The sequence below is a fragment of the Carassius auratus genome, chromosome 6, assembly GCF_003368295.1.
Source record: "Carassius auratus strain Wakin chromosome 6, ASM336829v1, whole genome shotgun sequence".
NCBI lineage: Eukaryota > Metazoa > Chordata > Actinopteri > Cypriniformes > Cyprinidae > Carassius > Carassius auratus.
Window position 1 is genome coordinate 17856680 of NC_039248.1, and position 28000 is coordinate 17884679.

A 28000-nucleotide genomic window follows, 5' to 3' on the forward strand; every position below is an offset into this window, starting at 1 on the left:
TCATAAACACCTGTTGTTCCCGAGCAGGCCCCTGAGGTCATTTCTTTTGGCTGAACACTCACACTGTGGGGATCTGTTCTGGATTCACTGAAGAGCAACAAAAAATACTGCTAGATCAGGAGACTTCATCAAATACCCACCAGTAAAGGTAGCTCACATTGGATTTATTTTTGTTTCAATGGTTTGGTTTTGTTATTTTGTTCTACATAAATAGCTGAAACTATTGTATTGTACTTTAGGTAATGTGTACGTGTATGTTAGACGCCATTTTGTCTTTCTTCCTAATCTCCACTACTGCATTTTACTTGGCGATATTTGATTCTAAAATGTAGCCTTTGTTCTATTATTTAGGCTGGGGGACAAAAGGACTCCGTCATGGTGGTGTTAAGGAAGGTAAATTATGTGAAGTATCTGGATACGGAAATTACAGTGGCGTTACCATGATACTTTTTATTCTGAGTTCATTTTATATTAAATTATAGTTAATATAAATACAAATGAAGAATAAAAATTGTATTCAGTAAACATACATGCAGTTTTACAGATTAGAGATGATTAGATGTTTTATATATATATATATATATATATATATATATATATATATATATATATATATATATATATATATTTTTTTTTTTTATTTTTTTTTTTTATTATTATTATATGTAAACCTGGACTGTATGGAATATAATGCCATAGATTTATCTAATCATGATTTGTGCTTTAGTTTAGGGTTGAGCGAATATCGAAGTACAGGTACACACAATGCTGATGGTACCAATATCTCAATGCATGTATAAATAAAATGGTATAGCATAATTACTGTAATCATACCATGGTACATGGTATTCCAAGTTAGGAAAATATGGTATTACCATGGTCTATGTTCAGAAAGTCAGCATAGTATGAACATTTTGTCTTAAAGATGTTTTAAGGTAAAGTATACTATTTTCAGTTCCTTTGTCTTTATTAAGCATACACAGTTATTAATGTCAACGGTATAATTTAAAATATCGATCTACCACTTTAGGGAGACTATGTGTGGGTGGACTGCAGTGATGGGGTCCAAATTGGAGCTGAAGTCAGACTTTCAGACACTGGGCATCTTCAGCTCATTGACGATGAGGGAAAGGTAATATAAATGGAGGCAGTCTTAGTTAAGTGCTGCTTTTGTCTGTAGAAGTGTATCTGATGTCTTTGATGGCATAATTTGCAGGAGCACAAGATTAAAAAGGACAACTCCCTGAAGCCCATGCATCCCACCTCAGTGAACGGTGTGGATGATATGATAAGGCTGGGTGACCTAAATGAGGCTGGACTGTTACGGAACCTTCTTGTGCGCTACAAAGAAGGAGCAATCTATGTGAGTTTTTAACCGCCACTTTAGATTAATCATGCATACATTTAAATATATGATTTATAATACTAGTTTTCAAGACCTGTGAACCTAAAATGACCAAAATAGGGATTAAATTATCCACTTAATTCACCAACTTCAGTTCATTCACCAACAGTTATTTGCTCTTCCTGTTTTAATAACAAGATTGTATCTATAGAAACAGCCAGTTCCAAGTTTGATGAGCAGATCATATTGTTTTACAACACTGACGTACCCATTATACACTAAATCCAACATTCTGCCCTGAAGTCTATATTCTTTTTAAAAGACCTTGAAACAACTTGTTTGTTTGTTTTGTACAGACATACACAGGGTCAATTCTGGTGGCAGTGAACCCTTACCAGCTGCTGCCAATCTACACTCCAGAGCAGGTGGAGCAGTACACAGACCGGCGGTTGGGTGATCTCCCCCCACATGTCTTTGCCATCGCAGACAGCTGTTTCTTCAACATGCGACGGAACCGCAAAGACCAGTGCTGCATCATTAGGTCTTTCAGTCATTCATACTTGGGAGAAACCAACATTTTGTAGCTAGGGTTAGGTTAAGATTTTCTGAGTTTTAAACTTTTGGTTGTGAACAAAAATGGTAATGTAATTGCAAACCCATTTAACTTTTTTCATCCTTGTCTTAATTTAACAATTTATTTTTGTTAATGGTTTAATTCACACCTTAAAATATTGATCAACCATTTTTAGGCTCCTTCAGTCATTCATACTTGGTTCAAGTGTGAACTTTCTTTATCTGACTTTCTTTATCCTTATTTTGAATTGACAGTTCTTTTACATTTACATTTACATTTGCATTTATTCATTTGGCAGACATTTTTATTCAAAGCAACTTACAATTGGGGAATACATCAAGCAATTCATCTTAAGGAGTCAAAAAGACACTGGAAGTGCTCATCATACCAAGTTTCAAACATTGTTCAAATAAGTACAAGATAGACAGAGAAAGATGAAAGAAAATAGATAGTGATGAAAGAGTTTTCAGCTCTTGAATCAGCATTCCGGATAGGGGTTGGAAGATCATTTTACCAGTCAGGAATGGTGAATGAAATGTTCTGGAATGTGATTGTGTGCGATTTTACCATGAGGCATCGCTCATTAGTGAATCTCAGACTTCTGGAGGGGATGTAGACTCGTAAGAGTGAGTGGAAGTAGGCGGGTGTTGAGTCTGAGGCTGTTCTATTTGCAAACATCAGTGTCTTGAACTTGATGTGAGCCTTAACCGGCAGCTAGTACAGGAAGATAAACAGAGCTGTGATGTGGGCAATTTTGGGCTCGTTAAAAACCAGTCATGCCACTTTATTCTGAATCTTTTGTAAATGTATGATTGTGCTTGATGGAAGTCCAGCCAGAAGAGCATTGCAGTAGTCCAGCCTAGAAATGACTAGGGCCTGAACAAGACATTGTGCAGCATGCTCCATTAGGAAGGGCCTGCTGTTGTGCAATGCAAACCTGCAAGATCTAGCAGTTTTTGCAATGTTGTCTTTGAAAGTCAGCTGGTCATCAAAGATTACAGCAGGATTTCTGACCGAATGTGATGGGGTAATTGTTTTGTCTGTAGGCAGTCTGAGATCCATGCAGTTACTGTTGGATCATCTGGTTGAAATGAGAGATAGAGCTGTGTATCATCATCATCATCATCATCATAGCAATGGTAGGAGAAACCATGTGCCTGTATAATGGGTCCCAGTGATGTTGTGTATATGGAGAAGAGGAGAGGTCCAAGAACTGATCCCTGAGGAACCCCAGTGACCAGTTGATGTGCTTTTGATACCTCCCCACCCCAGGCCACCATGAAAGACCTACCAGTGCAATAGGATTCAAACCAGTGTGGTGGAATCCCTGTTTTGCCTAATGATGAGAGGTTGGACAGGAGGATCTGATGATTCACTGTGTCATTAATGTTAATGGTTTAATTCACAACATTCAGTAAAATGTTGTAAAAGGATATTCTGTATAAAGCATCACAAATGATAAAAAGTACGATAAAATTATTACAAAATAGTCCATATGGCACTAAACGCTTTTGTAGGCCATTTCAAAACATCTCTATATGCAAACATTATCAGTGAATAAACACCTAAATTTCTCCTTCTTAACATTTCAAACACTTTTTATGACACTTCTTTTGCTCTTTGTTGCATTTTTGAATGCTCCGGTCCTCAAATTCATTATATTTGAAAAGTGGCCTGAAAATTCTTAAAAAGTGTACCTTTTGAAGGGTTTGAAACCAACAGAGTATTTGTTGTGAACTGTTTAAGTTCATAGCAGTATTATACTGTAAACTGCAGGTTTTATATATTATAGGCCGCTGTACAAACACCCAGAACAAACTGGACCTGTATGTTGGCAACTCCAACATCTGTCATATATTCTGTTAGTTATTTGCTTAATGAGCATTAATGTGTTCTGAGAGTGTCTGTATGTGTTGTGTTTGTCAGTGGGGAGTCCGGAGCAGGAAAAACAGAGAGTACCAAACTCATGCTGCAATTTCTTGCGGCAGTGAGTGGGCAGCGCTCCTGGATTGAGCAGCAGATTCTAGAAGCCAACCCTATCTTAGAAGGTATGGATGTTTATAAAGAAACTTATAAGATGCTCCTGGATCACTCAACTTTGTAATTCTTCAGATAAACAAGTCACTATTTACATCGTCTTATTTTGTAGCTTTTGGTAATGCAAAAACCATCCGCAATGACAACTCCAGCCGCTTTGGAAAATATATTGACATCCACTTTAATAAAAATGGTGCTATCGAGGGGGCCCGCTTTGAACAATACCTACTCGAGAAATCACGTGTTTGTCGACAGGTAAACCATCCTCAAAATTGATTACAATTAGACTGTATAATGTGAAATCTTTCAGGTAAAGATACAGCAAAACAAATGTAAAACTGCTTATTTGCATATTTTTGGCACAGGCCCCACAAGAGAGAAACTACCACATCTTTTACTGCATGCTCATGGGAATGCCTCCTGACCAAAAGAAGATCCTGTCTTTGGGGAATGCTGCAGAATACAGCTATCTCACAATGGTACTGATCATCATAGACTCCATGCTCCAACTTTTCTATGTGTATTTTACATTTGTTACAATAAAGTTATTTTGGAGTGAGAATGAACAGGTAGGATAAATTAACATTAAAGTGATAGTTGTAAAACACAAAGAAGATATTTTAAATTCTGCTTCAGTGCTGTTGTAATTTAAAATCGGTGTGGTTTGGACCCTTAGTTTTTTTTGTGTGTGTGTGTTCCTTAAAAGAAACTCAGTTATGGAATGAAATGATGAATAAATAAAAATTTTCATTTTCATTTTTGGGTGAACTATCCTTCTAAGCATTGTTAAATTATTCATGATTATGTTTGCTAATAGGGTCAGTGCACTACATGCGAAGGACGGGACGACATAAAAGAGTATGCCAGCTTCCGTTCAGCAATGAAGATCTTGGCATTCACAGAGAATGACACGTGGGAAATTAACAAGCTTCTTGCTGCCATCCTACACCTGGGGAATGTAGACTTTGAAGGTGAGTAGTAATAAAGAGAAATAAACTAGAGCAAAACTTTCTGTTCTTTTGAGAGAACGCTTATTTGAGCTTTATTTCCATTTTCAATATTTAAGAAACCATTATGAACAACCTTGAGAGCTGTGATGTTCTCTCTTCTACACATTTCAAAATGGCTGCACAGTTATTAGAGGTAATTGTAAATCTATATTTATCTTAGAAACCAATTTTGTATGCAAGCAGCACACTCAAGCCCCTGATTTTTTTTGCAGGTGGCCCCAAATGCCCTGGATGTAAGCTTGACACAACGCTCTTTGATGACTAACAGGGAGAGTGTGTCTAAACCTCTGAATTCGGCACAAGCAGTGGATGGCAGAAATGCCTTTGTAAAGGTTGTGCAACTGAATGTAGTTTAAATTTAAAATCTATTATACTCAAGTATAAAGTTCTCATCTTCTCTCTGTGTGCAGGCCATCTATGGAAGGCTGTTTGTGTGGATTGTGGAGAAAATCAACAGTGCCATTTACAAACCTCCTCCTGATGACCCCAAACACATCCGACTCTCGATTGGTTTGTTGGACATTTTTGGCTTTGAAAACTTCAACAACAACAGGTTTGTCATATATGCATGTCATATTTCATGTCATTACAAAACTTCTATGGAACACAAAACGTGGATATTTAAAGACTAAAATCTAAACTGCTCTTTTCCATTAAATGAAAATGAATAGAGGCTCAGGCTATTAAAGGCTTAGTTCACCCAAAAAGGGTGACTTACCCTCATTTTTTTGCAAACCCGTAAGACCTCTGTTCATCTTCGGAACACAGTTGAAGATATTTTAGATTAGGGCTGCACGATATTGGGAAAAAATGACATTGTGATATTTCATTTTTCTGCGATATATATTGTGATATTTTTTCTTACAAACAAAAATGGGGTGAGCACACTTACATTCTCATTTTAAATGATTTAAATATCGACACCATCGTGTCAATTGATTAATATGCGTGAGGGAGAGAGAGCAAGACAGCGCTCGTGTTGTTTGAAGATGGCTCGCTCTCTCTCGCGCGCTCTCTGTCTCTCTCACGTGCTCTCTCTCTCTGTCTCTCTCTCGCGCGCTCTCTGTCTCTCTCACGTGCTCTCTCTCGCACGCGCTCTCTCTGTCTCTCTCGCACGCGCTCTCTCTGTCTCTCTCACGCTCCCTCTCTCTGCCCTGTTAAACTTGCATGTGGTTTTCACTCCTGTCAATGATAAACTTTCACTCTATGATGGTTAAGCTGTGCAATTAATCCGCAAATCACATTCGTCAAGGGCCGGGGAGAAGCTGGCCCGTACAGTTAATGAATAACGGATCAACTACGACAGCCTACATCGCACATCCCGCGATGTGACTATCGTGGATTCGTACATAGCGATATCGATGCTTTAACGACACATCGTGCAGCCCTATTATAGATTTAGTCAGAAAGCTTTCTGTCCCTCCATTGAAACTGTGTGTACAGAATACTGTCCATGACCAGAGTCTTTTAGAATTTTTGACCATCGAAAATACGAAGGAATCACTCGATGTAACCGGATCTTCTTGAAACCAGTTCACCAAAATCGAACTGAATCGTTTGAAATGTTTCGTGTCTCCAATAAGCATTAATCCACAAATAACTTAAGCTGTTAACTTTTATTTATATGGCTGACACTCCCTCTGAATTAAAACAAACCAATATCTCGGAGTAATTCATTTCCTCAAACAGTACACTTACTAAACTGATGTGAAGAGAGAACTGAAGATGAACACGAGCCGAGCCAGATAACGAACAAAAGTTTGTTCTCGAGTCAAGATCCGGTTGCATTGGTTTTTGGATCACCAGTAGTGATGGGAAGTTCGGTTCTTTTCCACGAACCGGTTATTTCGGACAGTTCGATTCAATAAACTGGTTGAAGAAAACAGTTCTCCGGTTCTTTTGAGCTCAAAGTAATGACGTCATTGCCGATTATTGCCCTTGATTCAAGCCTTCGGTTTACCCGCGCTCATAACATTAGCACAGAATCAGTTCAGAATCAATCACCAAAGGAACCAGTTCAGTTCAGACTCCCTTTGTGTCAGTCTGCTTCACGCTGAACCATGCATGCACAGTATCATCAGCTCCTCGGTTCTCGAATCGGATGCGTCTGACAGAAACGGTTCTTGACTTGAGAATGAGTCAATCTTTCATTCGTTATCTGGTTCGGCTCTGTGTTCATCTTCAGTTCTCTCTTCACAGCAGTTCAGAAAGTGTACTGTTTGAGTAAATGAATTATTCCGGGATATTGGTATCATATACCGACTAAACGCCGTCGGTGTATGAATGAGTTCAATTTGTAAAGTGCTTTGGATGGCCATGGGTCTTTTGAAAGCGCTATATAAATACAGTCCATTTACCATTTACCATTTGGTTTGTTTTAACTCAGAGGGAGTGTCAGCCACATTAAAAAAGTTAACAGTTTAAGTCATTTGTGGATTAATGCTTATGCAATTCAGTTCAGTTCAGTGAACTGGTTCAAAAAGATCCGGTTACATCGCATGATTCGTTCGCGAACTGGATATCAGTACACTTCTGTGTTTTGAAATCTCACAACAGACCGGAAGAGAAGACAGTGCTGAACAAAGTCGTAGTTTTTGCTATTTTTGGACCAAAATGTATTTTCGATGCTTCAAAAAATTCTAACTGACCCTCTGATGTCCAGTGTTGGTCATGTTACTTGAAAATTAGTTACAGTTACAAATTACTTCTCCCAAAATGTAATTGAGTTAGTAACTCAGTTACCACATTGTATAAGTAATTAGTTACTCAGCAACTGAGTAAGTTTTTTAGAAAATGTATTTATGTATTGCAGCCTGCCATATGATATGCATAGAAATAAAAACATATAAAAAATGTATATTGAAAATAAAATTCAAGTACAAAAGTAACACAAACAAATTTAAACTTGGGTAAAAAGAAACAAAGGGAAACCTGGCCATTAGTGCAAATCTGTCAAAACTGTATATTAGGCCTAAAGTTATTGCACAATAAACAGAATACAATCCAACTCTTATGGTGCATTCACATAAGACGCGAATAGAGCGTCTGCTGCGAGGAGATGGCGCGAGTGATTTCAATGTTAAGTCAATGCAAAGACGCGAATAGACAACCTCCGAAAATAAACCGCATATTTGAGTTTAAAACAACTACATTCTCGCTTGAAATACTTTTAAAACTACATTTCATGACACGATAACCGTAATATTTAAAAAACTATCTGAATAAAAATGGTGGTAATCAACTGGCAGTAGACCCTCCATGCCTCGAATTTGCATCTGTTGTGAAGTTAATTTCATGTGCGAATGAAGCGTATTAACTCAAAATGTTCAAGCGTCCAACTACACGCGAATAGCGCGAGTTATTCGCACAAGTTACGTCTGGTTGAATACAGCATTAAATATTCAGTACAGTAACATGTTAGCATGTGTTGATGTGAGGTGGTTCATATAAGTTGCTTGAGGCAGACGTGGATAAAGTCTTTTTTCCTGGGCATACCGTGCATGTTACAGAAACTCACCTTTAATTTCTGGTACTTCCAGTTCGAGAACACAATTATCGCTGACCCGTCTTGTGTGTAGTGGTTGTCAGAGTGTGCAGTGAGACAGCGTGGGCAGGGCACCGCCCACCCAGCCAATCATCATCGCATTTGCAACGGTGTCAGGCAGCTGATGTGTAGCCACTAGCCAAAGCATGACACCTCACGCTTTATTCAACCAAACTGTAGTATCGAGACACTTTACATTCTCAGTAAAGATAACGGCATTGCAACGATGGGAAAAGTAATTAATTAAAATAACTCCGTTACTGAAAATTAAACTCCGTTAGTAATGCCATTATACTTAAACGCTGTTACTCCCAACACTGCTGATGTCACATGGACTACTTTGATGATATTTTTCTTACCTTTCTGGACATGGACAGTATACCGTTCACACAGTTTCAATGGAGGGACTGAGAGCTCTCGGACTAAATCTAAAATATCTTAAACTGTGTTCCGAAGATGAACGGCGGTCTCATGGGTTTGGAACGACATGAGGCTGAGTCATTAATTACATAATTTAACTAACCCTTTAAGCTCAAAAATCAAAAACACATCATAAATGTATAAAAATTAGGTTTACAGTCTTCTGTTGCCATTTGAGGTGGAAAGTCCAGGAAAGTAAAAGTCATCCTTAGTATTTTTTTTCCCAAAGCACAGTTTTTCATCCAAGAGGTAGAACTACGTTAATCAGTAAAATCAGCTGGCTGTGTTCATGAGCGGAATAAACATATATCAGGACTTTTACTTTCTGACCCCTAGACTTTCCACCTCTGGCCATATGATAGTGATGTGAAGAACAGACCAAAATAAAAGTTGTTGTTCTCTGAATATATTACCAAAGTCTATCTTAATCTTGTCTGTGATTCCTGCAGCTTTGAACAGCTCTGCATTAACTTTGCCAATGAGCAGCTTCAGCAGTTCTTTGTGAAACATGTCTTCAAGCTTGAACAACAGGAATACGTACGTGAAGACATCGTCTGGAACAACATTAAATTTAACGACAACCAGCGTACCCTTGATGTTCTGGCCATAAAGCCTCTCAACGTTCTCGCTCTTATTGATGAAGAGAGTCTCTTTCCTAAGGTTCTAAAATATATTTGCTTTTATTTACATTATAGGCTTATAATCTTTGATAATTAATAGTCAGGCAATGTGTGAATGCATCATATCTTTAATTACAATCTATAAATATTTATACACCATTATGAACAATTGTAATTTTCTCTAGGGCACAGATGCTACAATGCTTAACAAAATGAATCAGGTTCATGGGAAGGGTGACATCTACATGCCCCCAAAAAACAATCACGACACGCAGTTTGGAATCCACCATTTTGCTGGAGTTGTCTACTATGACTGCAAAGGTAACACATGCTTTCAAAGTTCCACACAATGCACCTTCACATTAGTTTTTTGGCTTTAAAAATATCTAAAAAATTTTATGAAATTTACTGTGCATATAGGTTTCCTTGAGAAGAACAGAGATACTCTGAGTAATGATGTCCTCCAGCTGATACACACATCATCCAGTAAGCTACTAAAGCAGATATTTCACCGTGAGCTAAGAACCACAGAGGCAAGAACTAGTTCCAACCATACTATCATCACCCCAATAAACTCACTTCGGGTATGTTAACACCAGCTAAAGGCAAATAGTGTACAAACATGTGATGGCATTCAGCTAATCAATACAAAATTTTCATTTGCTTTACCTTTGATTTTTCTATTCCTTCAGCAAACAACAGACACAAAGAAACGTGTGCCTACATTATGTGGGCAGTTCCGTCAGTCGCTGGACTCTTTAATGAAGACTCTAACTTCCTGCCAGCCTTTGTTTATTCGCTGTATTAAACCCAATGACTTCAAGAAGCCTATGGTAAGCTCAAATCATTTTCTCTGTCGATTGACTCACTTTTCTGTCAGTGATCCACTTTTCCATCTTTGTTTCAGCTCTTTGACAGGGAGCTGTGTATCCGTCAACTTCGTTACTCTGGAATGATGGAGACTATCCGCATTAGGAAGGCCGGCTATCCCATCCGTCACACATTTGATGAGTTTCTGGAGCGTTACCGTGTGCTGCTCAAGTCCAGTGTTTGTGACCCCAAAACTGTGAGATGTGATCTGTGTTGTTTGACATGAATTAAGTGTTACAGTGGTTTCTGTAAAAATACATTGGAACAGGTTTTGAAGGTTCTGTAAGCGATCTTAGCCATTTTGCTTATTTTTTACACTGAATTAGAACAGCAACATTGATAAACACCAAATCCCCATCCCTTAAAATGAATAAAACCTATTAAAGCACTTTTAAATGTATGCCAGTGTATTTTTCCATAAGACAAAATACATTTGTATTAAAGAATATTAAATATATGTTCTTCTACATTAAGGCTAAATATTTTGTTTCAGTATTTTGTTATATGCAAAATGAGTTAAAAAATGCTAATTAAATGCATTATTGCACCCATTAATTTTAATATTTACTGTAATATTAAAGGAGAGTGCCAAGAAATGCTGTGAAAGCATCTGTGAGAATGTTCTGACTGAAGAGGAGTGGAAGATCGGCAAGACTAAAGTGTTTCTGAAGGTACTGGAGTGAATTTTACAGGTACCATTTTTGAAGTTGATCCATTCTAACGTGATTCTTTTTTTGCATCAGGATTTCCATGATACTGTTTTGGAACTGGCACGAGACAGCGCTCTCAATGAGAAGGCACTTATTATTCAGAAAGTCTTGAGAGGATATAAACACAGGTAAAAGAATGAGGATATTCTCCTATGTTTGTAGAGAAAATGTTCACACATTGGTTCATCAGTTGCCATTTTGTTTTCTTGCAGGAAAGTGTTCCTGAGAAAGAGAAGAGCAGCTGTGAGCATACAGAAAACCTGGCGAGGACACAAAGTCAGAAAACTTTACAGAGTGGTATGTTGTCCTCTTAACTGCAGACTGAAATATGTTGATAGTCATTGCTTGTGCATGTAGAGTGTCACTTGCCTTTCTGCAGGTCCAGTTGGGTTTTGCACGTCTACGTGCTCAAGTACGCTCTCGTCAGTTGGCCTGGCAGTATAAACGGAAGCGACAAGCAACTATTCTGCTTCAGGCTCAGACTCGTGGCCTCCTGATGAGGAAGGAGTGGAAACGAAAGAGAGGGGCAGTGATACTCCTGCAGGCCTACACCAGAGGAACTCTAGCCAGAAAAGCTGTCAAGAAGATGAAGAGAGATGTAGGAAGTTTTCTGATGGATTGAATTTTCATGTTTAGAAGACTGTTTGCTAAATATCCCAGGCTACGTATCATCTTTATCTTTTGCTGTCTCTGTTGTTTGCAGGCTTACCTCTCACTTAAGGAACGTAGAGCAGAAGAACTTGCTGCTCTAGAGAGGCAAAGGAGGCTTGATGAAATTCTGCGGCAGAAAAAAGAAAGAGAGGCGGCTAAACAGTTAGAACCTTCCACAGACCAGGAAATGGTGGATGATATCTTTGGCTTCCTGCCTAGTATGGTTGGCGGACAGGAGGGCCAGGCACCAGTGGGCTTTGAGGTGAGAGATCAAACTTCTCAAAAAAGCATGATGTTAATGTTCGGATAACAGTCAAATTAAAACCAAAACCTGCATGGGAACGTTGTGTTTTTAGGACTTTGAGGGAAAGCGAGTGGTGCTTGAAGAGGTGGATCTGGATGATGCTCCATTGATGGAGATTCCAGAGGAAGACTTTGATGATTTGGATGAGTACTCGTTCTCCAAGTTTGCTTCCATGTACTTCCAGGGTGCTGCCACACCCACACACATTCGCCAGAGAATACGTCAGCCTCTGCTCTACCATGAGGATGAGAATGATGTCCTAGTAAAGCCACCTTTGACTTTGACCAGCTTTTGATAGATTAAGGATGTTCTTCTGATGTCAGATTAACAATAGGAGCTTACTACTGCATTTATCTTCTTATCCACAGGCTTCACTAACGGTTTGGTGGATGATCTTGAGATTTATGGGTGATCTTCCTGAACCAAAAGCTCAGGGGGTCTCTAGGAATGGACTAGCCTTTGCAGAAGGCTCTCTTCAGAAGGATGTGGCCTCCAGACAGGATAGACGCCTCAGCCATATGGTGGGCTTGGACCAGGTGAGGAAGCTCCTTTATATTATATATTTTACATCTGAAAAACAAAAAAACAGCGGGTCAGACTGGCTGGCTGGCCAGCTAAAAACCAGTTTGGACATGTTGAGAGACCTGCTAAGACCAGCAATACAGGTCTTTTAGCAACTCAAATTAAAGTGAAAGAGTTGTTGTCTCATTTTTTCAGAGAATGAAAAATACAAGAAACTCTCCGAACAGGAAACTCAGTACAGTTCCAGAAGACGCTTCCCGCAACAGAAAGTCTTCAACTTTTACAGACATACTGGCCCGGAACAAAAAATCTGTCCAAGATGAAGGTGTTCCAAGCCGCAAACTATCTGCCATACCAGAGCAGGGTCCGAAAAATCGAAAGACTTCAACTTTCACTGATGTAATGTCCCGAAACAAAAGGATCTCCACAGCACCTGAGGGGACTCAATCCAACAGAACCGGTAGAAAACCATCTGCTATAGCAGAAGAGGTGAGATTTATACTATTTCTTACATTTATTCTTATAAAACATCAAATAATTTGACCTGTTTAAGACAAGACAAGATTATTTCAGGTTGTAAAATGTCATAAAAAAAGTCAGGAATTTATATCAGTTGATAATTGTTAAAGGGGGGGTGAAATGCTATTTCATGCATATTGAGTTTTTTACACTGTTAAAGAGTTGGATTCCCATGCTAAACATGGACAAAGTTTCAAAAATTAAGTTGTACGTTTGAAGGAGTATTTTTGTTCCAAAAAAACCTCTTCCGGTTTGTCACAAGTTTCGGAAAGTTTTTTCGAGTATGGCTCTGTGTGACGTTAAATGGAGCGGAATTTCCTTATATGGGTCCTAAGGAACTTCTTCCGGAAGAGCGCACGTTCCCGTATAGCAGAGCACTGAGAGGCTGAGCACAGCCTGATCAGAGCGAGAGCGTCGCGAAAAGTCACAAAAGAAGTGTGTTTTTGGTTGCAAGGGCAAGACAACCCTGCACAGATTACCAAAAGAGAAACAGCATTAAGGGACCAGTGGATGGAGTTTATTTTTACAGAGCATTAACGGAGTTGTGCAAGTGTTGTTGTTAGTACCCTGCATTTCGGATTGCACATCGTTTATTTCTTAAGGATAATTCAGTCCCAACGAAAAAGGGTCACGATCGTGTGTTGGAACCGCATGCGGTGAGTAAAACTGCTTCAAATATCTCTGTGTTGTTAACTTAGCTATCGGCGCGTAAGCACATCAAATAAACAACATGCGATGTTGTCATCAAACTGCACTTTCCACATGTACAGCTTAAAATAAAAAGACGACATAAAGTGGAACTTAGTCATTTTCCAAAACCGCTAAGCAAATATATAAGGTTTCAGTACATACCACATAGAGACGCATTTGCTGATGGTGCTCTCGTTAAATTTCAGCCTCTGGATCTGTGTCACAGCAACCTAAAAGCCTACTCGCGCTCGTGATTTTTTAGCTCCGCCCACACATCGCGCCTCTAGGCGCTCCTGTTTTTCCAGGGAAAATCGGTACAGACTATTTCTCTCTTATAAAAATAATAAAAATAAAGACTTTTTGGAGTTATGAAGGATGCAGTACTACTCTATAGGTACTCAAGATTAACAGGATATTGAGTGAAAACGAGCATTTCACCCCCCCTTTAAAAACGTTTTAACTTGAAAATAGTTATCAAAGTATGTACAGTCACATGTATTTAGGTGTTATTATTAAAAAAAAAAAAAAAAAAAAAAAAAACCTTTTAGAGTATTGAGATTGTTGAAGCTATTCTTGAAAATCGTACGGAAGTTTTTCAGAACCATATGAAACCAACATAAATACATTTCTAAGAACCTTTCACATGCGTTTGAAATACAGTTTTCATGAGTCTTTATTCCTTTTATTATCGGTCAAAATAAAAGCAATATTAAAACAATTACTCAAAGCTAATGCATTACTGTATTATTCATATATGTTAAATCCTCACCTTCCAGTGAAAACTCACTCGTCACTTACGAGATTTGTGAAGATCCAATGAGAAAGTGTTTTTGGTGGTGGTGGTGGTGGTGGGAGGGTCTTTTTACAGTACCATTAGTACCAATTCATATCTGTACACGCTTGTAGTCAACCACTTTTAAACTCTTTTTTTGTGTTTTTGTTTGCATGCTCTGGTTTCGAATGACAAAACCACAAGTTAATTTCCTTGTTTTTGCTGTTTTGAGTATTGCAGCCAATCACAAGCATCTCTGTTGAAAGCAATGGCCAGTCAGAGGTGTTTTCTATAGGTTAATCAGAAGAATACCCTCTGAACTAATTTTTGTTTTCATAAGTTTACAGAGTTCTACACTCTTTCAGATCTACCTAATATAATCAGAGAGGGAAAAAAGGCATGCGCACGATGTAAATAATAGATTGTGTAGTTAGTAATTGATTTATCAGGAGCTTTTGCTTGGGTAAGCATTTCTCTAGAATCTTTACATAATCCATTGAAATTTGAAGAAATGTTTTGTTTGTCTAAGAATTGTTTGACTGAATGTCCATGTATACTGTTTCAAGAGTGACAAACATGAGTGTAAAAAATTAACGAGTGAATCCACTAAATTGTTCCGTCAGTCATTGCTATGATGGACAGTGATAAATGCTCTGGGCAGAATGATATATCTGACAGACTGATGTCAAAAATAGACCTGTGCATTAAGTGATGCAGAGTAAATTCAGAGTAACAAAACTACAAGAGCAACAAGTCTGTGTTGGCTGAATTTATTTAGCAGCTTCTACAGTAAAACACTCTTTTTGATGTGTCCTAAAGGCAATGTTTAAAAAATCTCAAATCTAAAAATACTTCAAAATATTTAATGCATTATTATTTAATTGTACTTGCTATATACAACTACAGTACAGTACTAAAAAAATAATAATAATAATTTTGGGGATTGCATGTCTTCGTCACTTTTTTCACCCATGATGAGTTTGCATCCCTTATTATTACAACATATCTTAAATGCAACAAACAGATGAATTATTTATAATCTTTATAATACCATTAACTCTTCATGTATAGGCAAAGGATGGGACTGAAGTTTCCAAACAACCCACTGTGCAAACTATTAGCGAAGAAGATGAAATGAATGCAGACAGACTCACCCTGGACCGGCCAATGACATCTCTTGAAAAGTTGCATATCATTGTTGGATATGCCATTGTCAGACGTGACCTCAGGTTGTGAATTATTTAAAACCATAAGTCATCTATTGCTTAGTGGTCAGATGTTTCTGTTTCTAAGTCTTTAATATCTTTCATTGTTAGGGATGAAATCTACTGCCAGATCTGTAAGCAGCTCCAAGAGAACTCAAACCGTGGTAGCTACTTCCGTGGCTGGATCCTCCTGTGCATCTGTTTGGGAATTTTTCCTCCTACCGAGCGCTTCATCAAGGTAAATAAAAGACTGTCTTCCTTATTAAACTCTTTGATGCATGATTTCACTATTTCTTTATGGGGTCATGCATTTGCAGTTGTCTCCACATTGCGTTGTCCTGAATGTTTCTCATCTCCTCACAGTACCTCCAAAGTTTTCTTCGTTTTGGTCCTGTGGGATACGCGCCTTACTGCGCCGACCGGCTGAGGCGCACTGTTGCCAATGGAGTGCGTGGAGAGCCTCCCAGCTGGCTGGAGCTCCAGGTAAAGTCATTTATGCCCAATACAGTGTTTTTGGACTGAACAACTTGCCATAGCTTTTCAAAATCGTTGCTGCTAAAAATGAGATATCAGTTTGGACAAGGAATCAGTTTTCTTCCTGTTTAAAAAGAAAGGTAAATGATTTGTAAATAAAGCATTCAGGAGATGGACCATGTGTGTTCCAGTGTCTCCAATGCTGCTGCTCATTTAGATCAAATGAAACGCTTCTGAATATTGTCATAATGATGGGCAGCTCGTTGAAAGTAATGACTTCTGTTGCATTGTTGCTGTAAATTGCTTTACATGTGAAACCCTTTAGGTCTTAATTCTCCTATGGTCAAGTAACAAACACCTGACATAGATTTGAAGCTTTAATTCATGCCATCACTGTTTAATCACAGGCCACCAAGTCCAAGAAACCCATTGCCATATCAGTAACTATGATGGATGGCAGGACTATCAGTTTGCCTGTAGATTCTGCATCCACATCTAAAGAGGTCTGCCAGATGCTTTCACAGAAAGTCAAACTTCAGGACACATTTGGCTTCTCACTTTACGTAGCTTTATATGACAAGGTATGAAGCCTTTGCACTGAAATTGAGTTTGAATCAGATTTTCTGTATTATTAGAATTTAAGGTATTGTGCTCCCTCTTTTTAGGTGTGGTCCCTAGGTAGTGGCAGTGAGCATGTGATGGATGCCATCTCTCAGTGTGAGCAGGAAGTGAAGAGGAAGGGTGGGCAGGAGCAACATGCCCCTTGGCGTCTCTTCTTCCGTAAAGAGATCTTCACACCTTGGCATGACTGCAGCGAGGATAACGTCAGCACAGACATTATCTACAGACAGGTCATCAGAGGCCTGAAATCTGGAGAATACCAGTGTGAGAAGGTGTGCTTCAGATCATTTTTAGTATCAGTTGACCCAAATTGTATATTCTGTCATCATTTACTCCCCCTCATCATGTCATTCAAAACTTGTATGACTTTCTTTCTTCTGTAGAACACAAAAGAAGGTATTTTGAAGATTGTTGTCAACCATACGATTTCGGGTCCCATTGACTTCTATTGATTTATTGACTCAAGAGAAAAACACTATGGAAGTCAATAGGACCTGAAACTGTTTGGTTACCAATATTCTTCAAAATACCTTATTTTGTGTTCCACAGAAGAAACAAAGTCATACAGGTTTGGAATGACTTGAGGGATAGTAAATGTTGACAGAATTTTCATTTTGGTTGGACTGTGCCTTTAATTTATTTATTTGTACTTCATGCATTCAGTGAATTTTCATGTTGTGCTTATTAAAACGGCAGTCATCATGGACTTTCTAGCAGTGTGAATTTAGCATCAAGCCAATTTAATAGCCCATATGAAACAAAAATTTATTGCAGTATATTGGAAAATATCATGTAATATATTAGGCATATATTCTTATATATATTTATTTTTTCCAATATATTGCAATATATTGAAAGCGGCAATCATTTGTATATTTTGCAATATATTATATAATATATGTGTCATCAATTTATTATTAAATGTATTCAAATATATAAAATATTAGAAATAAAAAGGGAACATAATATATTACAATATATCACAATATATTTTAAGAACTATATTGGTAAATATATTTTCCTTTCGTAAGGGAGTTTCCAGTTACCATTGCCATTGTAGAATTGCCACACAGTAGGGGACCACATCGTGACATTTATTTGATGTAATTTCACCTTTGTGTTTATATCAGGAGGAAGACACTGTTGCGCTTGTAGCAAAGCACTTCTATGTGCAGTTTGGATCAGACATGAGTATGGAGAATACTAGGACTGTAGTTAAAGAGTGCATTAACTCCAAACTTCTGGAGGCCAAGTCAGAAGAAAAGTGGACCCAGATGGTCAATACAGCACATGCGCAGGTACAGATGTTTCTATTATTGCTCATGGTAAAATAAATGTAATAAAGCTTTCCACCTGTTTGAAAGTCAAAGCATTTTACAAGCATTTGTTTCTTTTTGTTAGGGCCCACTAATAAACACTCAGACCAAGTCTGATAAAGTCAAAGCAGATGTGGTTGACTATGCTCGTCAAAAGTGGCCAATGTTCTTCTCCAAGTTTTTTGAAGTTGCCAAGTTATCTGGTATGTACTATATGCTAAGAGGAGTATTACACTGCTGTTAAAAATTTCAGTTCAGTTAGATTTTTAAAATAAACTAATACTAGTAAAAAATTACATGAGACAATTATAATGTTACAAAATGTTTTTATAAAAGATCTCTAAATAAATTTTTATTTGAACTTTCTATTCATCAAAGAATCCTGAAAAAATGGTTTCCACAAAGTAGCGTATTTGTTTTCAGCATTTATAATAATACAATGTTTCATATTAGAAAAATTACTGAAGTATCATGTGACACTGAAGACTGGAATAATGGCTGCTGAGAAGTAGCTTTGCCATGACCGGAATAAATTACATTTTACAATAAATTAAAATATCAAAGTTATTTTAAAGACAAAGTAAAAAACAAAATGAAAATTGTCATTAATTACTCACCCTCATGTTGTTCCAAACATGTAAGAGCATTCACATACACAAAATGTATTCTTGTAGCTTTAGAAAATTACGGTTGAACCACTGATGTCACATGGACTATTTTAACGATGTCCTTACTACCTGTGTGGGATTTTTGGGTTAACTATCCCTTTAAATTGTAATAGTATTTCACAATGTTACTGTCAAATCAAATATCAGATGCAGGCTTGATGAGGAAAAGAGAACTCCAAATTTTCTGAACAGTAATGTACATTGCAAATTGCATCATTTCCACATCTAATGCAGGAGAATATGAGCAAAAACTTTTAAAAAATAATATAAACAAGATTACGTTTGTCATTTCAATATTCAGGTCCTCCTCTACCAAAGAGCAAGTTTATCTTTGCCATTAATTCAAAGGGAATAACATTCCTAGATGAACGAGAAAAGACTCTCCTGGCGCTGTCTTACCCAGAGCTCACCGGGGTCAACGCTATCAGGTGAGTTGGACACCATTTAATGTTTGTCGGCCTTGTATGTTGTCTTGACAGTCACATGATTAAAAAATAACATGTTTGAATTAAATAAATATCATTGATACCCTATCAAAAATATGTAAATTCCCTAAATTCTCCCTGCATCGTCTCCTCCAGAGAAAGGAAATGTGTTTGTTTGCTGACTCTGAAAGGAGACTTCACACTGAATGCAATCACGGCCACTGACATCTCAGATCTGGTAGCCATGTTCCTGGCAGGCCTGACACAACGTTCACAATATGCTGTGACCCTACAGGAGGTTAACAGACAAGGTCAGAAGAGGAAATACGCTTTATGCCTTTTAAATTCGATGGTTCATGGTCTATGATTTGATTCGTTTTTGTCTAATGAAAAATGGTTTGGATGTCTTTCAAGATGATAAAACATTTCTAAGCTTCAAGAAGGCAGAGCTCATCTACCTCATTAAGGATGATGAGTTTCCTGTTGCCCGCGGCTGGTTGAAGGGTAAGAATGAGCGGACAGGAGAAATAGGCGCAGTCCCTGCAGATGCTGTCTTGATTCTTCCAACTCTTACAAAGCCAACAAATGAAGTCCTGGTGAGAACTTGAAAAGTTTTTTTTTTTTATTTGTGCTTTACTATGGAGTTCCTTAGATCTGTAAAGGTCTATATATTATGGAACGTTTGTCATAGTTGTGTTGATAGCTAATGCATTCTGACTTTTTGCTCTTTTTTTTTTTAGAGCCTGATCAGCTTGTCCCCAGATCAAAGAAAGACCATCATAGACAACACTGTAAAAGGAACCATCACTGAAAGAGTGGCTCCTTCAACTCTAAAAGATTTCTCGGTTGAATATTTCAGGTATTGCAGCAACTGTTTGACCACATTATTATTGCTCCTATTTAAAACATACTAAAATTCTTAAAGGGGTCATCGGATGCCCATTTTTCACAAGTTGATATGATTCTTCAGGCTCTTAATGAAAAGTCTTTAACATAGTTTGGTTAAAATTTCTCAATGGTAGTGTAGAACAACACCCTTTTTACCCTGTCAAAAACAGCTCTTTTCAGAGCAAGCCTTTTTGTAGCATTTTCCTTTAAATGTTAATGAGCTCTGCTGACCCCACCCCACCCTTCTGAGGCGCTCTCCGAGGGACTGTTTACTGTAGCCACATTTATTGTGAAACTCGCTAATTAGCACATTATTAAGAAAGGCGATTTGCAAAGATTCGTTAAAAAACTTTATACTCACTGTTTCTGTTGGTAAAGCTTGATCACAAATTATTTGTGTGAACATAGACACATTTAGGTAGATCGGGGGCACATTCCCTTCAAAAACAAACATAATCCAACGGCTGTGTCTTCAGCAGCTCAGATGTCAGGAGTAAATGACGACTGCTATTACATCCAACTGCAATGTAGCATCTGATGACCCCTTTAAGCATTTCAGAAGCAAACATGAATGACCCGTTGTTTTTGTCATTGTCACAGGCAGCCCATCAAAGATGTGAACAGACAGGTGATCTCTAAGAATGCAGCACCTGAGAAGCTGTGGGCCAACTCCAGAGAACCCATCAGACAGCCCCTGCTGAAGAGACTGGTGGGCAATCCAGATTTCAGCCCACTAGCCTGCAATGCCTTCACTGATATCCTTTGCCATACATATTTAAGATTTTATCATTTATTGCACTCATATCTTTGAACATTGCTTATTGCCACAGAAGCAGTTGAGCCCTTTTGTTTACCCAATTCATATCTAAATGTAGTAATGCATAAAGCTGTAGAACATGGCAGCTGTTGGGTTACATAAGCACTGATCCATAAGTAAGCAGCTAACCTGGTTATCCAGGTAGGATACAACCCAGAAAAGTGCTGATTCCTTGACTAAATGGTGTGCACCTATTCTGAAGTACATGGGTGACTACCCCACTAGACAGGTCCAGAGCCCCCTCGAACTCACAGACCAGATCTTTGGCCCACCTACAGAAAATGAAGAGCTCAGAGATGAGATCTACTGTCAGATCATGAAACAAATGACCAGCAATAACAACCGGTAAAGAGCATTACATGCTCAAAGTCAGTACTGCGTTGCCTATTCAATGCCTGTACACTACTACAAAATACAAAATGTAAAATAGTTAATGTTTTTGAAAGAAGACTCTTATGCTCACCAAGGCTGCATTTATTAAACAGGAATCCAGTTGGAAAAATATATTAATGTCACTCCAGTCTTCAGTATCACGTGATTCTTCAGAATCATTATAATATGCTGATTTGGTTTTTAAAAAACATATTTTTTATATAGATGCATTTTTCAGGATTCTTCGATGAATAGGAAGTTAAAAAAAACAGCGTTATTTGAAATACTAATCTCTTATAACTAACATTATATACTATGCAAGATATGTTTTATTCATATTTTATTAACATTATACATTCTTTACAGTCACTATTGATTAATTTAATGCATTTTTGTGGAATAGAAGTATGAATTATAAAAAAATGTAATCTGACCCCAGACTTTTGAATCGTAATGCACATGCAAGCAATAAATAAGAGTAATATCTAATGATTAACTGTGATTAATCATATAAAAAAAAAAAATGTTTTTGTTTACTATATATATAAAAACTTAACATTATTTTCTTTAATATATACAGGCATGTGTGTTTATTTATATATTCATAATACATATACACAGTACACACACATATTATGTAAACAAAAACTTTTATTTTGTAATATATTGTAGTTGCACCAAAGTCAGCTTGCCCTTAATAACAGTGAGGGGAAACTATGCAACCTTGAACCTTTTTATCCATCATTGTTCTTTTTTTATTTTTATAAGCTTTATTATTATTTTTTTATTCTTATTAAACCAGCTTATAGGTCTAGAAGCTTTAGATCACTGGTATACAGTTAGTTTCAAGGCATTCAGTCTTTAAATTTCCTTTTCAGCACAGGACCAAACAGTAATACTTTACAGAGTTTCACGTGGCAATATGTTTTATCATCATGAAATCAGATAAGCAATGGGCATTTCAGAAAAAAAAAAAAAAAACAACATTGTAAATTTTCATGTTAGAAACCATATAAAACTGAGAAGAGACTACATAGAATTAATAAGGCAAATAATTCAGCGATTCCTCTGTAGAGAGGAGTCAACAAGCAGCAGATCATTCTCATTTAGACATTAGATAGTTTTTGGCGTATATGCCATTTAACATGCTATGTTTATAATAACATTAGTTTCTAATAAATAAATAACTGTTATGTAATTATAATAAGTCAACATGTATAAATGTTCTTTCTCAATCAGATACAGCGTGGAGCAGGGCTGGCAGCTGCTATGGCTGTGCTGTGGTCTCTTCCCTCCCAGTAACTCTCTGCTGAAACATGCTCAGCGTTTCATTGAGACACGCAAACGAGAGCCATTGGCCACAGACTGCCTCCAGAGACTGCAAGGGGCTCGGAGGTGTGTCCAGTATTTCACAACATATGTTGAAGCGTATTTTCTTTCACCTTACTTTTATCATTACTAATGAAGTCACATTGCTTTATGGGTATAACAACAGGAAGAAATGCTACTAATGAACAGACTTTCTGAATTGATCATACATTGCTAAGCTTTACTATCATGTATGTTATAGAATCACTAAAAGCTAATGTTTAAGTCATTGTATAAAAGCTTCTGAGAATACATGCATTTACATTTATTCATTTAGCAGACGCTTTTATCATTACAAATATATACATATATATACATATATTTATATTTATTTATATATAGAATAAAGTTTGTATTTTTTTTACTCTTTGGATTTGGCTGTCTTACGTGATAACCTATCTCAAACAGCATGTGTGTTATATTCCTGGACTGATACACTGTAAAACATGACTAGATAAACACCCTGTTAGCAGACGATAACAGTTTAACATGTTAAAACAAGCTTGGCTTATTTACATGCTCTAAAACAACTTTGCATATGATAGCCATTTAACACAGTTTCTTTGATATTTAATATAATTGAATCAAAAATGATTGTTTCTTGGTACTTGTAATTCAGTCTTCAGTCTAAAATCTGGACTGGACCAGACTGGTGCAAATGCCAGGAAAGTGCCAGCACTGAGTGATGGGATAGTACAGAATTTACAGCGGCTTCATCTGCTACTGCAACTGGTCAAAGACTTCCACATTTGGGAAACAGTACTGTAGCACTATAGTTGAAATGAGTCCACAAGCTGGGTCACAGATGATGAGAACTGCATTGCTGATTTGGTGTGATAGCATGTTTACTGTGTGTAAGATGACATTTGTCATTGTTTTTGTGCTAGAATGGAGCCCAGAAAGCTTCCACCTCACCAGGTAGAGGTTGATGCGATTCAGCAGAACAGCACTCAGATCTTCCACAAAATTCAATTCCCCAATGACACTCAAGAGGTAATGCAACCACGCAGTACATGGATCAACCATTTTTTTTTCTTTTCCCTGTCAGTTACTGGTGCAGCATCATATTTTGCACCTCAATAACTTTTTATAATGTTCAAAATGTTAAAAATAATAGCAGTTGAATAAACATAAAATCTACAGTTAATTTGTTGCCAATTCAAGTCATGTATTTTATTCTTGGAATGTGAATCTAGTGAGCCTGAAAAAAAAAATTTTCTCGCCCTCCTGGACAGAATTTTGAGGTGACATCCAACACCAAGATAAAAGACCTGGTCCGGACCATTGCTAATAAAGTCATGTTGTCCTCAGCTGAAGGTTTCAGCCTCTTTGTGAAAACTCCTGATAAGGTTTGTACCCGGGTTACCGTGATTTATATTTAACAGCCACTCTTTCAGGATCTTAAACCAATAGATTAAGAAGTGACTTATTGTATTATATCTTAGTCTGATTATTTGGAGGGAAATTGCCTCCTCAATGTCTACAGCGGTTACAACTCATGTCTTTTCATTTTTTAGTGATTATTTTTACATAACCTTTGTCTTTGCATTAATCTAGGATTTTGTTTCTGTCAGGTTCTGAGTCTGAATGAAACTGACTACTTCTTTGACAGCCTGAGACAGATTACTGACTGGTCCAGGAGAGCAAAGAGGGTGAATCAGGGTAAGATTTTGATAACTTTATTAGGTGTTATTAAAGAGCCAGTAAGATGAACATTCTAAGCTTCCTATCACTGTTTATAAGTCCTGTACAATAGGTTTAAATCCATCCAAGGTTAAAAAACATTGTCATTTTGTCAAAATATCATTTTAAAATGACCTCAATTCTCAGAGATCCCCAAACGGTTCACACAAAGCTGTTCAAAAGATTCAGTTTCCTTAAGCCCCACCTTTCGGTAGCATACTGTGTTCTGATTGGTCAACTAACATAGTTTTGATTGGTTGTTCGGCACACAATCTCACGGTAAACAATGCTTTAGCATCTTTTTGGGGTGAATTATGTCTTATTCCTCTCATCGCGAAGCAAACAGTAAAATAAAAAGCTTGAACAGTCTCGCTGCTTTTTCTTCTGTGTGGGTGTATTCAAGCCGCGCGCTTCAGTTTGAATCTGAATAGCGCGTTCAGCACGGGGGCGTGGTCACATTAGATATAATGAAGGCAGACGTGAAAAACGGACATCGCGTTGTTTTCATATGGATTACTTTCACAGAATATCTGTTAGCAGCACTTGTTACACTTCATTTTAATGACGTGTTTGTAAATAAAGATCAGCAGTGCATACAAAGGCTGCAGCTAGCACACATACTGATAAGACGCTCAGGAGAAAACAAACACATAACTTCATAATCATACTTCGCGTTGTGATTCGGAGATGCTTGTTGGTCTAAATAAAGTTGGAAAAATGAACCCTCTTTCACGGCCAAACGCTTTGAAAATCCCGCCTTGAACTCACCGAGATTAGAAAAGCAGTCATCAGTGAAATGTTGTGAACACAACAAAAGGGATTTGTTGTACTGCTCTGGTATTGTGGTTAAAATGAATTTTAGCCATTGGTTCTTCTGATCTTCATTCTTTGGCAGTGAAAATAAAACAAACTTGCCTTTACAATTAAAAACACACTGTCTCCTCGACATGATGCTATCACACCAACCAGAGCGTCTGTGTGGAGGGTGGGGCAGGTCAGAGTTTTGTTTCTCCCAAGACGGTAGGCGGAGATTATTATGCAAAGTGTTCTAGTGACGTACATAGAGATGGGCAAAAGATTTGAAATCTATAACGACTCGTTTCAGTGATTCAGAGTCGACTCCTTATTTAGAAGCCAATAACTTTATAAATCGTGTACTGTTTGGTTTAATTACTTTGCACATTGTTTACACTGATGGACAGCTACATCATACACTGTAATACAGGTAATTTTTGATTTCCCATCTGTGTGGCTCTTTAAGCTTTAGATCACTGATTGAAGGGTTGTTTACATTACACCATTTTCAGTTTCAAACATTTGTTTGCGTTTTCCCTGTTCATGTACACAACAGTGATGTTTTGGGGGTTCCTGTTATAGTCTCTGTGTAAACTTAAACAAAAAAAAATGAATTTGTGAAAATGGTGACATGTTTAGTCTATATGTATGTGTGCAGGCTTGTGGTGTTTCTTTACAAAGTTACATCGCCCACTACTGGCCTGGCATGCATCATACAGCATTTGTAAAAATTTGTGTTGCTCTGTGTGAGCTGGGATTGTTTGGACAACATTGTTGTCTGTAGCTTTTAGTACATTGTTTTCGTGCAAACGTATCCTAAAAGGAACAAGTTTGAGTCTGTCACCATTTTTACATACTGTAATTAAGTCAAATTCAAAACAAATCCTGTTGCTTTTACTGTTTTAAACAGCGGGTGGTCCAGTGAATGTGTCCTACACGGTCTTCTTTATGAGGAAACTGTGGTTCAGCATTATCCCTGGTAGAGATGTGGAGGCAGATCTCATCTTCCATTATCCACAGGTACTGGCAATCTGTGCCACATTATTAAAAAGGTTTGGAAGATTTTCCATATAGCTTTCCTGAAAGCACTGAAGAAAATATTTTTCCATATTTCTCATACTATCTAGGAGTTGCCAAAGTACTTGAGAGGTTATCATCGTTGTACCAAAGAAGAAATGGTGATGCTGGGCGCTCTACTCTTCAGGGTGAAAGTGGACAATGATAAAACTCAGTTTCCCATGATTCCTAGGATGCTGAAAGACCTGGTGCCTAATGACCAGCTTAAAGCCATGTCTGCCGATGAATGGAAAAAGGTCAGTTCCAGTGCACTGCGTTCTGTGCAAGTAATATAATGCTTCTGAAGTGTTTCTTATTCATAACCATTTTTCAACAGCACATTTTTGCCGAGTACAACAAGCAAACTGGCACGACTGTGGAACAGGCAATGATTGGCTTTTTAAAGATCGTCTACAAATGGCCTACATTTGGCTGTGCCTTTTTTGACGTGAAAGTAAGCAATTCGAGTCTGCAGCACAATAATATATTTGCTAATTTTACCTTAAAAAATATATTGATATTCCTCTTGATATTACAGCAAACATCAGAGCCCAATTTCCCTGACATTGTGAGGATTGCCATTAGCAAACAGGGCGTTACTGTCATTCACCCCAAAACAAAGGTATCATTCATTGATATATCATAACTGCTTATCATGTGTTTCCCTATGCAACATTTGTATAACACCTCAGATGAGTGTTCCTGTTAGCTTGAATGTAAAAATCATGTACTGTACCGTAACTCTGTTACACTGTTTGAAGGACATTCTGGCAGTGCATCCATATAACAAAATTGCAAACTGGTGCAGTGGAAGCACATACTTCCACATGACTGTAGGAAACCTTGTCAGAGGGAACAAGATCCTGTGTGAAACCTCCCTGGTAAGTGACTCCGATGTGACGTTTCTTATTATTATCAATGATTTTGCTCCATGCAATTTTTGTGGAAACCATGATACACTACACTACAAAATTTGATTTGGCAGCAAAACCTGTTTACAATATTGAATTGGCACATTACAATGATTTCTGAAGCATCATGTGACACTGAAGACTGGAGTCATGGAGCCTGATAATTCAGCTTTGCCTTCACAAGAACAGATGACATTTATAATAAAATATATTAAAATAGAAATTTTATTTAATTGTAACAATATACAGTACCAGTAGTTTGTGTTAATTATTGTATAATGTTATATATTTCATATATAATATGATCTTAAAATAATATAAATTTTTCCTGTGTTCATAAGGGCTATAAAATTGACGACCTGCTGACTTCCTACGTCAACATGCATCTTACTGAGAAGAAAGGACAAAGACGGAATCAACACTTTGCCTAAAAATAACTAACCAGCAACCACTTTATTGTGCCTTTCTTTTAAAGACACATTCACATATAAAACCACAACCAATGAGAAATGATTAAAATAACATGAAGTTATCCAACTAAATAATGGAGTGGATTTATTGTTCAATGTGATATGCTATATATACTGCAAAATGTGTGATGCCAACTGTTTGAAAGCTGTTTTTCCTCAGTATGTTGCCAGAATGTGAAGACTGTAATTTCAGTCAGTTTAGTGGTTGACTAATATTTAATGATATAAATGAATCATTACAGTCAGTGGATCATATTATTTGTGCAAATAAATGAGGTGTAACTCGCAGCATTGTACATTGTGATTATTTACCATAGAGCTCAAAGCTTTCTGCGTGTTTTCA

General features: G+C 37.4%; 1 protein-coding gene across 1 annotated transcript; it reads left to right on the forward strand.

Annotated features, from left to right (window-relative positions):
- The first annotated feature begins 6 nt into the window (after positions 1-6).
- On the forward strand, positions 7-27945 carry LOC113099004 (unconventional myosin-VIIa-like). Its single transcript, XM_026264062.1, has 48 exons — positions 7-148; positions 352-393; positions 1031-1132; positions 1217-1363; positions 1702-1886; positions 3846-3967; positions 4069-4211; positions 4322-4435; positions 4774-4927; positions 5023-5099; positions 5179-5298; positions 5377-5519; positions 9380-9590; positions 9736-9871; positions 9971-10134; positions 10243-10383; positions 10458-10616; positions 11002-11091; positions 11164-11258; positions 11343-11427; positions 11510-11728; positions 11834-12043; positions 12138-12347; positions 12454-12621; positions 12803-13096; positions 15660-15817; positions 15905-16031; positions 16157-16276; positions 16675-16848; positions 16933-17160; positions 18019-18186; positions 18290-18407; positions 19174-19300; positions 19454-19608; positions 19712-19893; positions 20038-20156; positions 20786-20940; positions 21194-21347; positions 22614-22769; positions 23630-23735; positions 23978-24091; positions 24317-24404; positions 26131-26240; positions 26348-26533; positions 26614-26730; positions 26815-26898; positions 27038-27157; positions 27529-27945. Exons 2-48 carry the CDS (start codon positions 376-378, stop codon positions 27616-27618), a joined length of 6663 nt encoding a protein of 2220 aa, XP_026119847.1. The 5' UTR covers positions 7-148; positions 352-375; the 3' UTR covers positions 27619-27945.
- Positions 27946-28000: the final 55 nt, after the last annotated feature.

What these genes read in the sequence shown, in the direction of transcription:
- LOC113099004 (XM_026264062.1), top strand. An exon ending in TCAGAAAACTTTACAGAGTG is followed by an intron (nt 11,428 to 11,509) that starts GTATGTTGTCCT and finishes GCCTTTCTGCAG; the next exon opens with GTCCAGTTGGGTTTTGCACG. An exon ending in AGCCAACAAATGAAGTCCTG is followed by an intron (nt 19,894 to 20,037) that starts GTGAGAACTTGA and finishes TTTTTTTTTTAG; the next exon opens with AGCCTGATCAGCTTGTCCCC.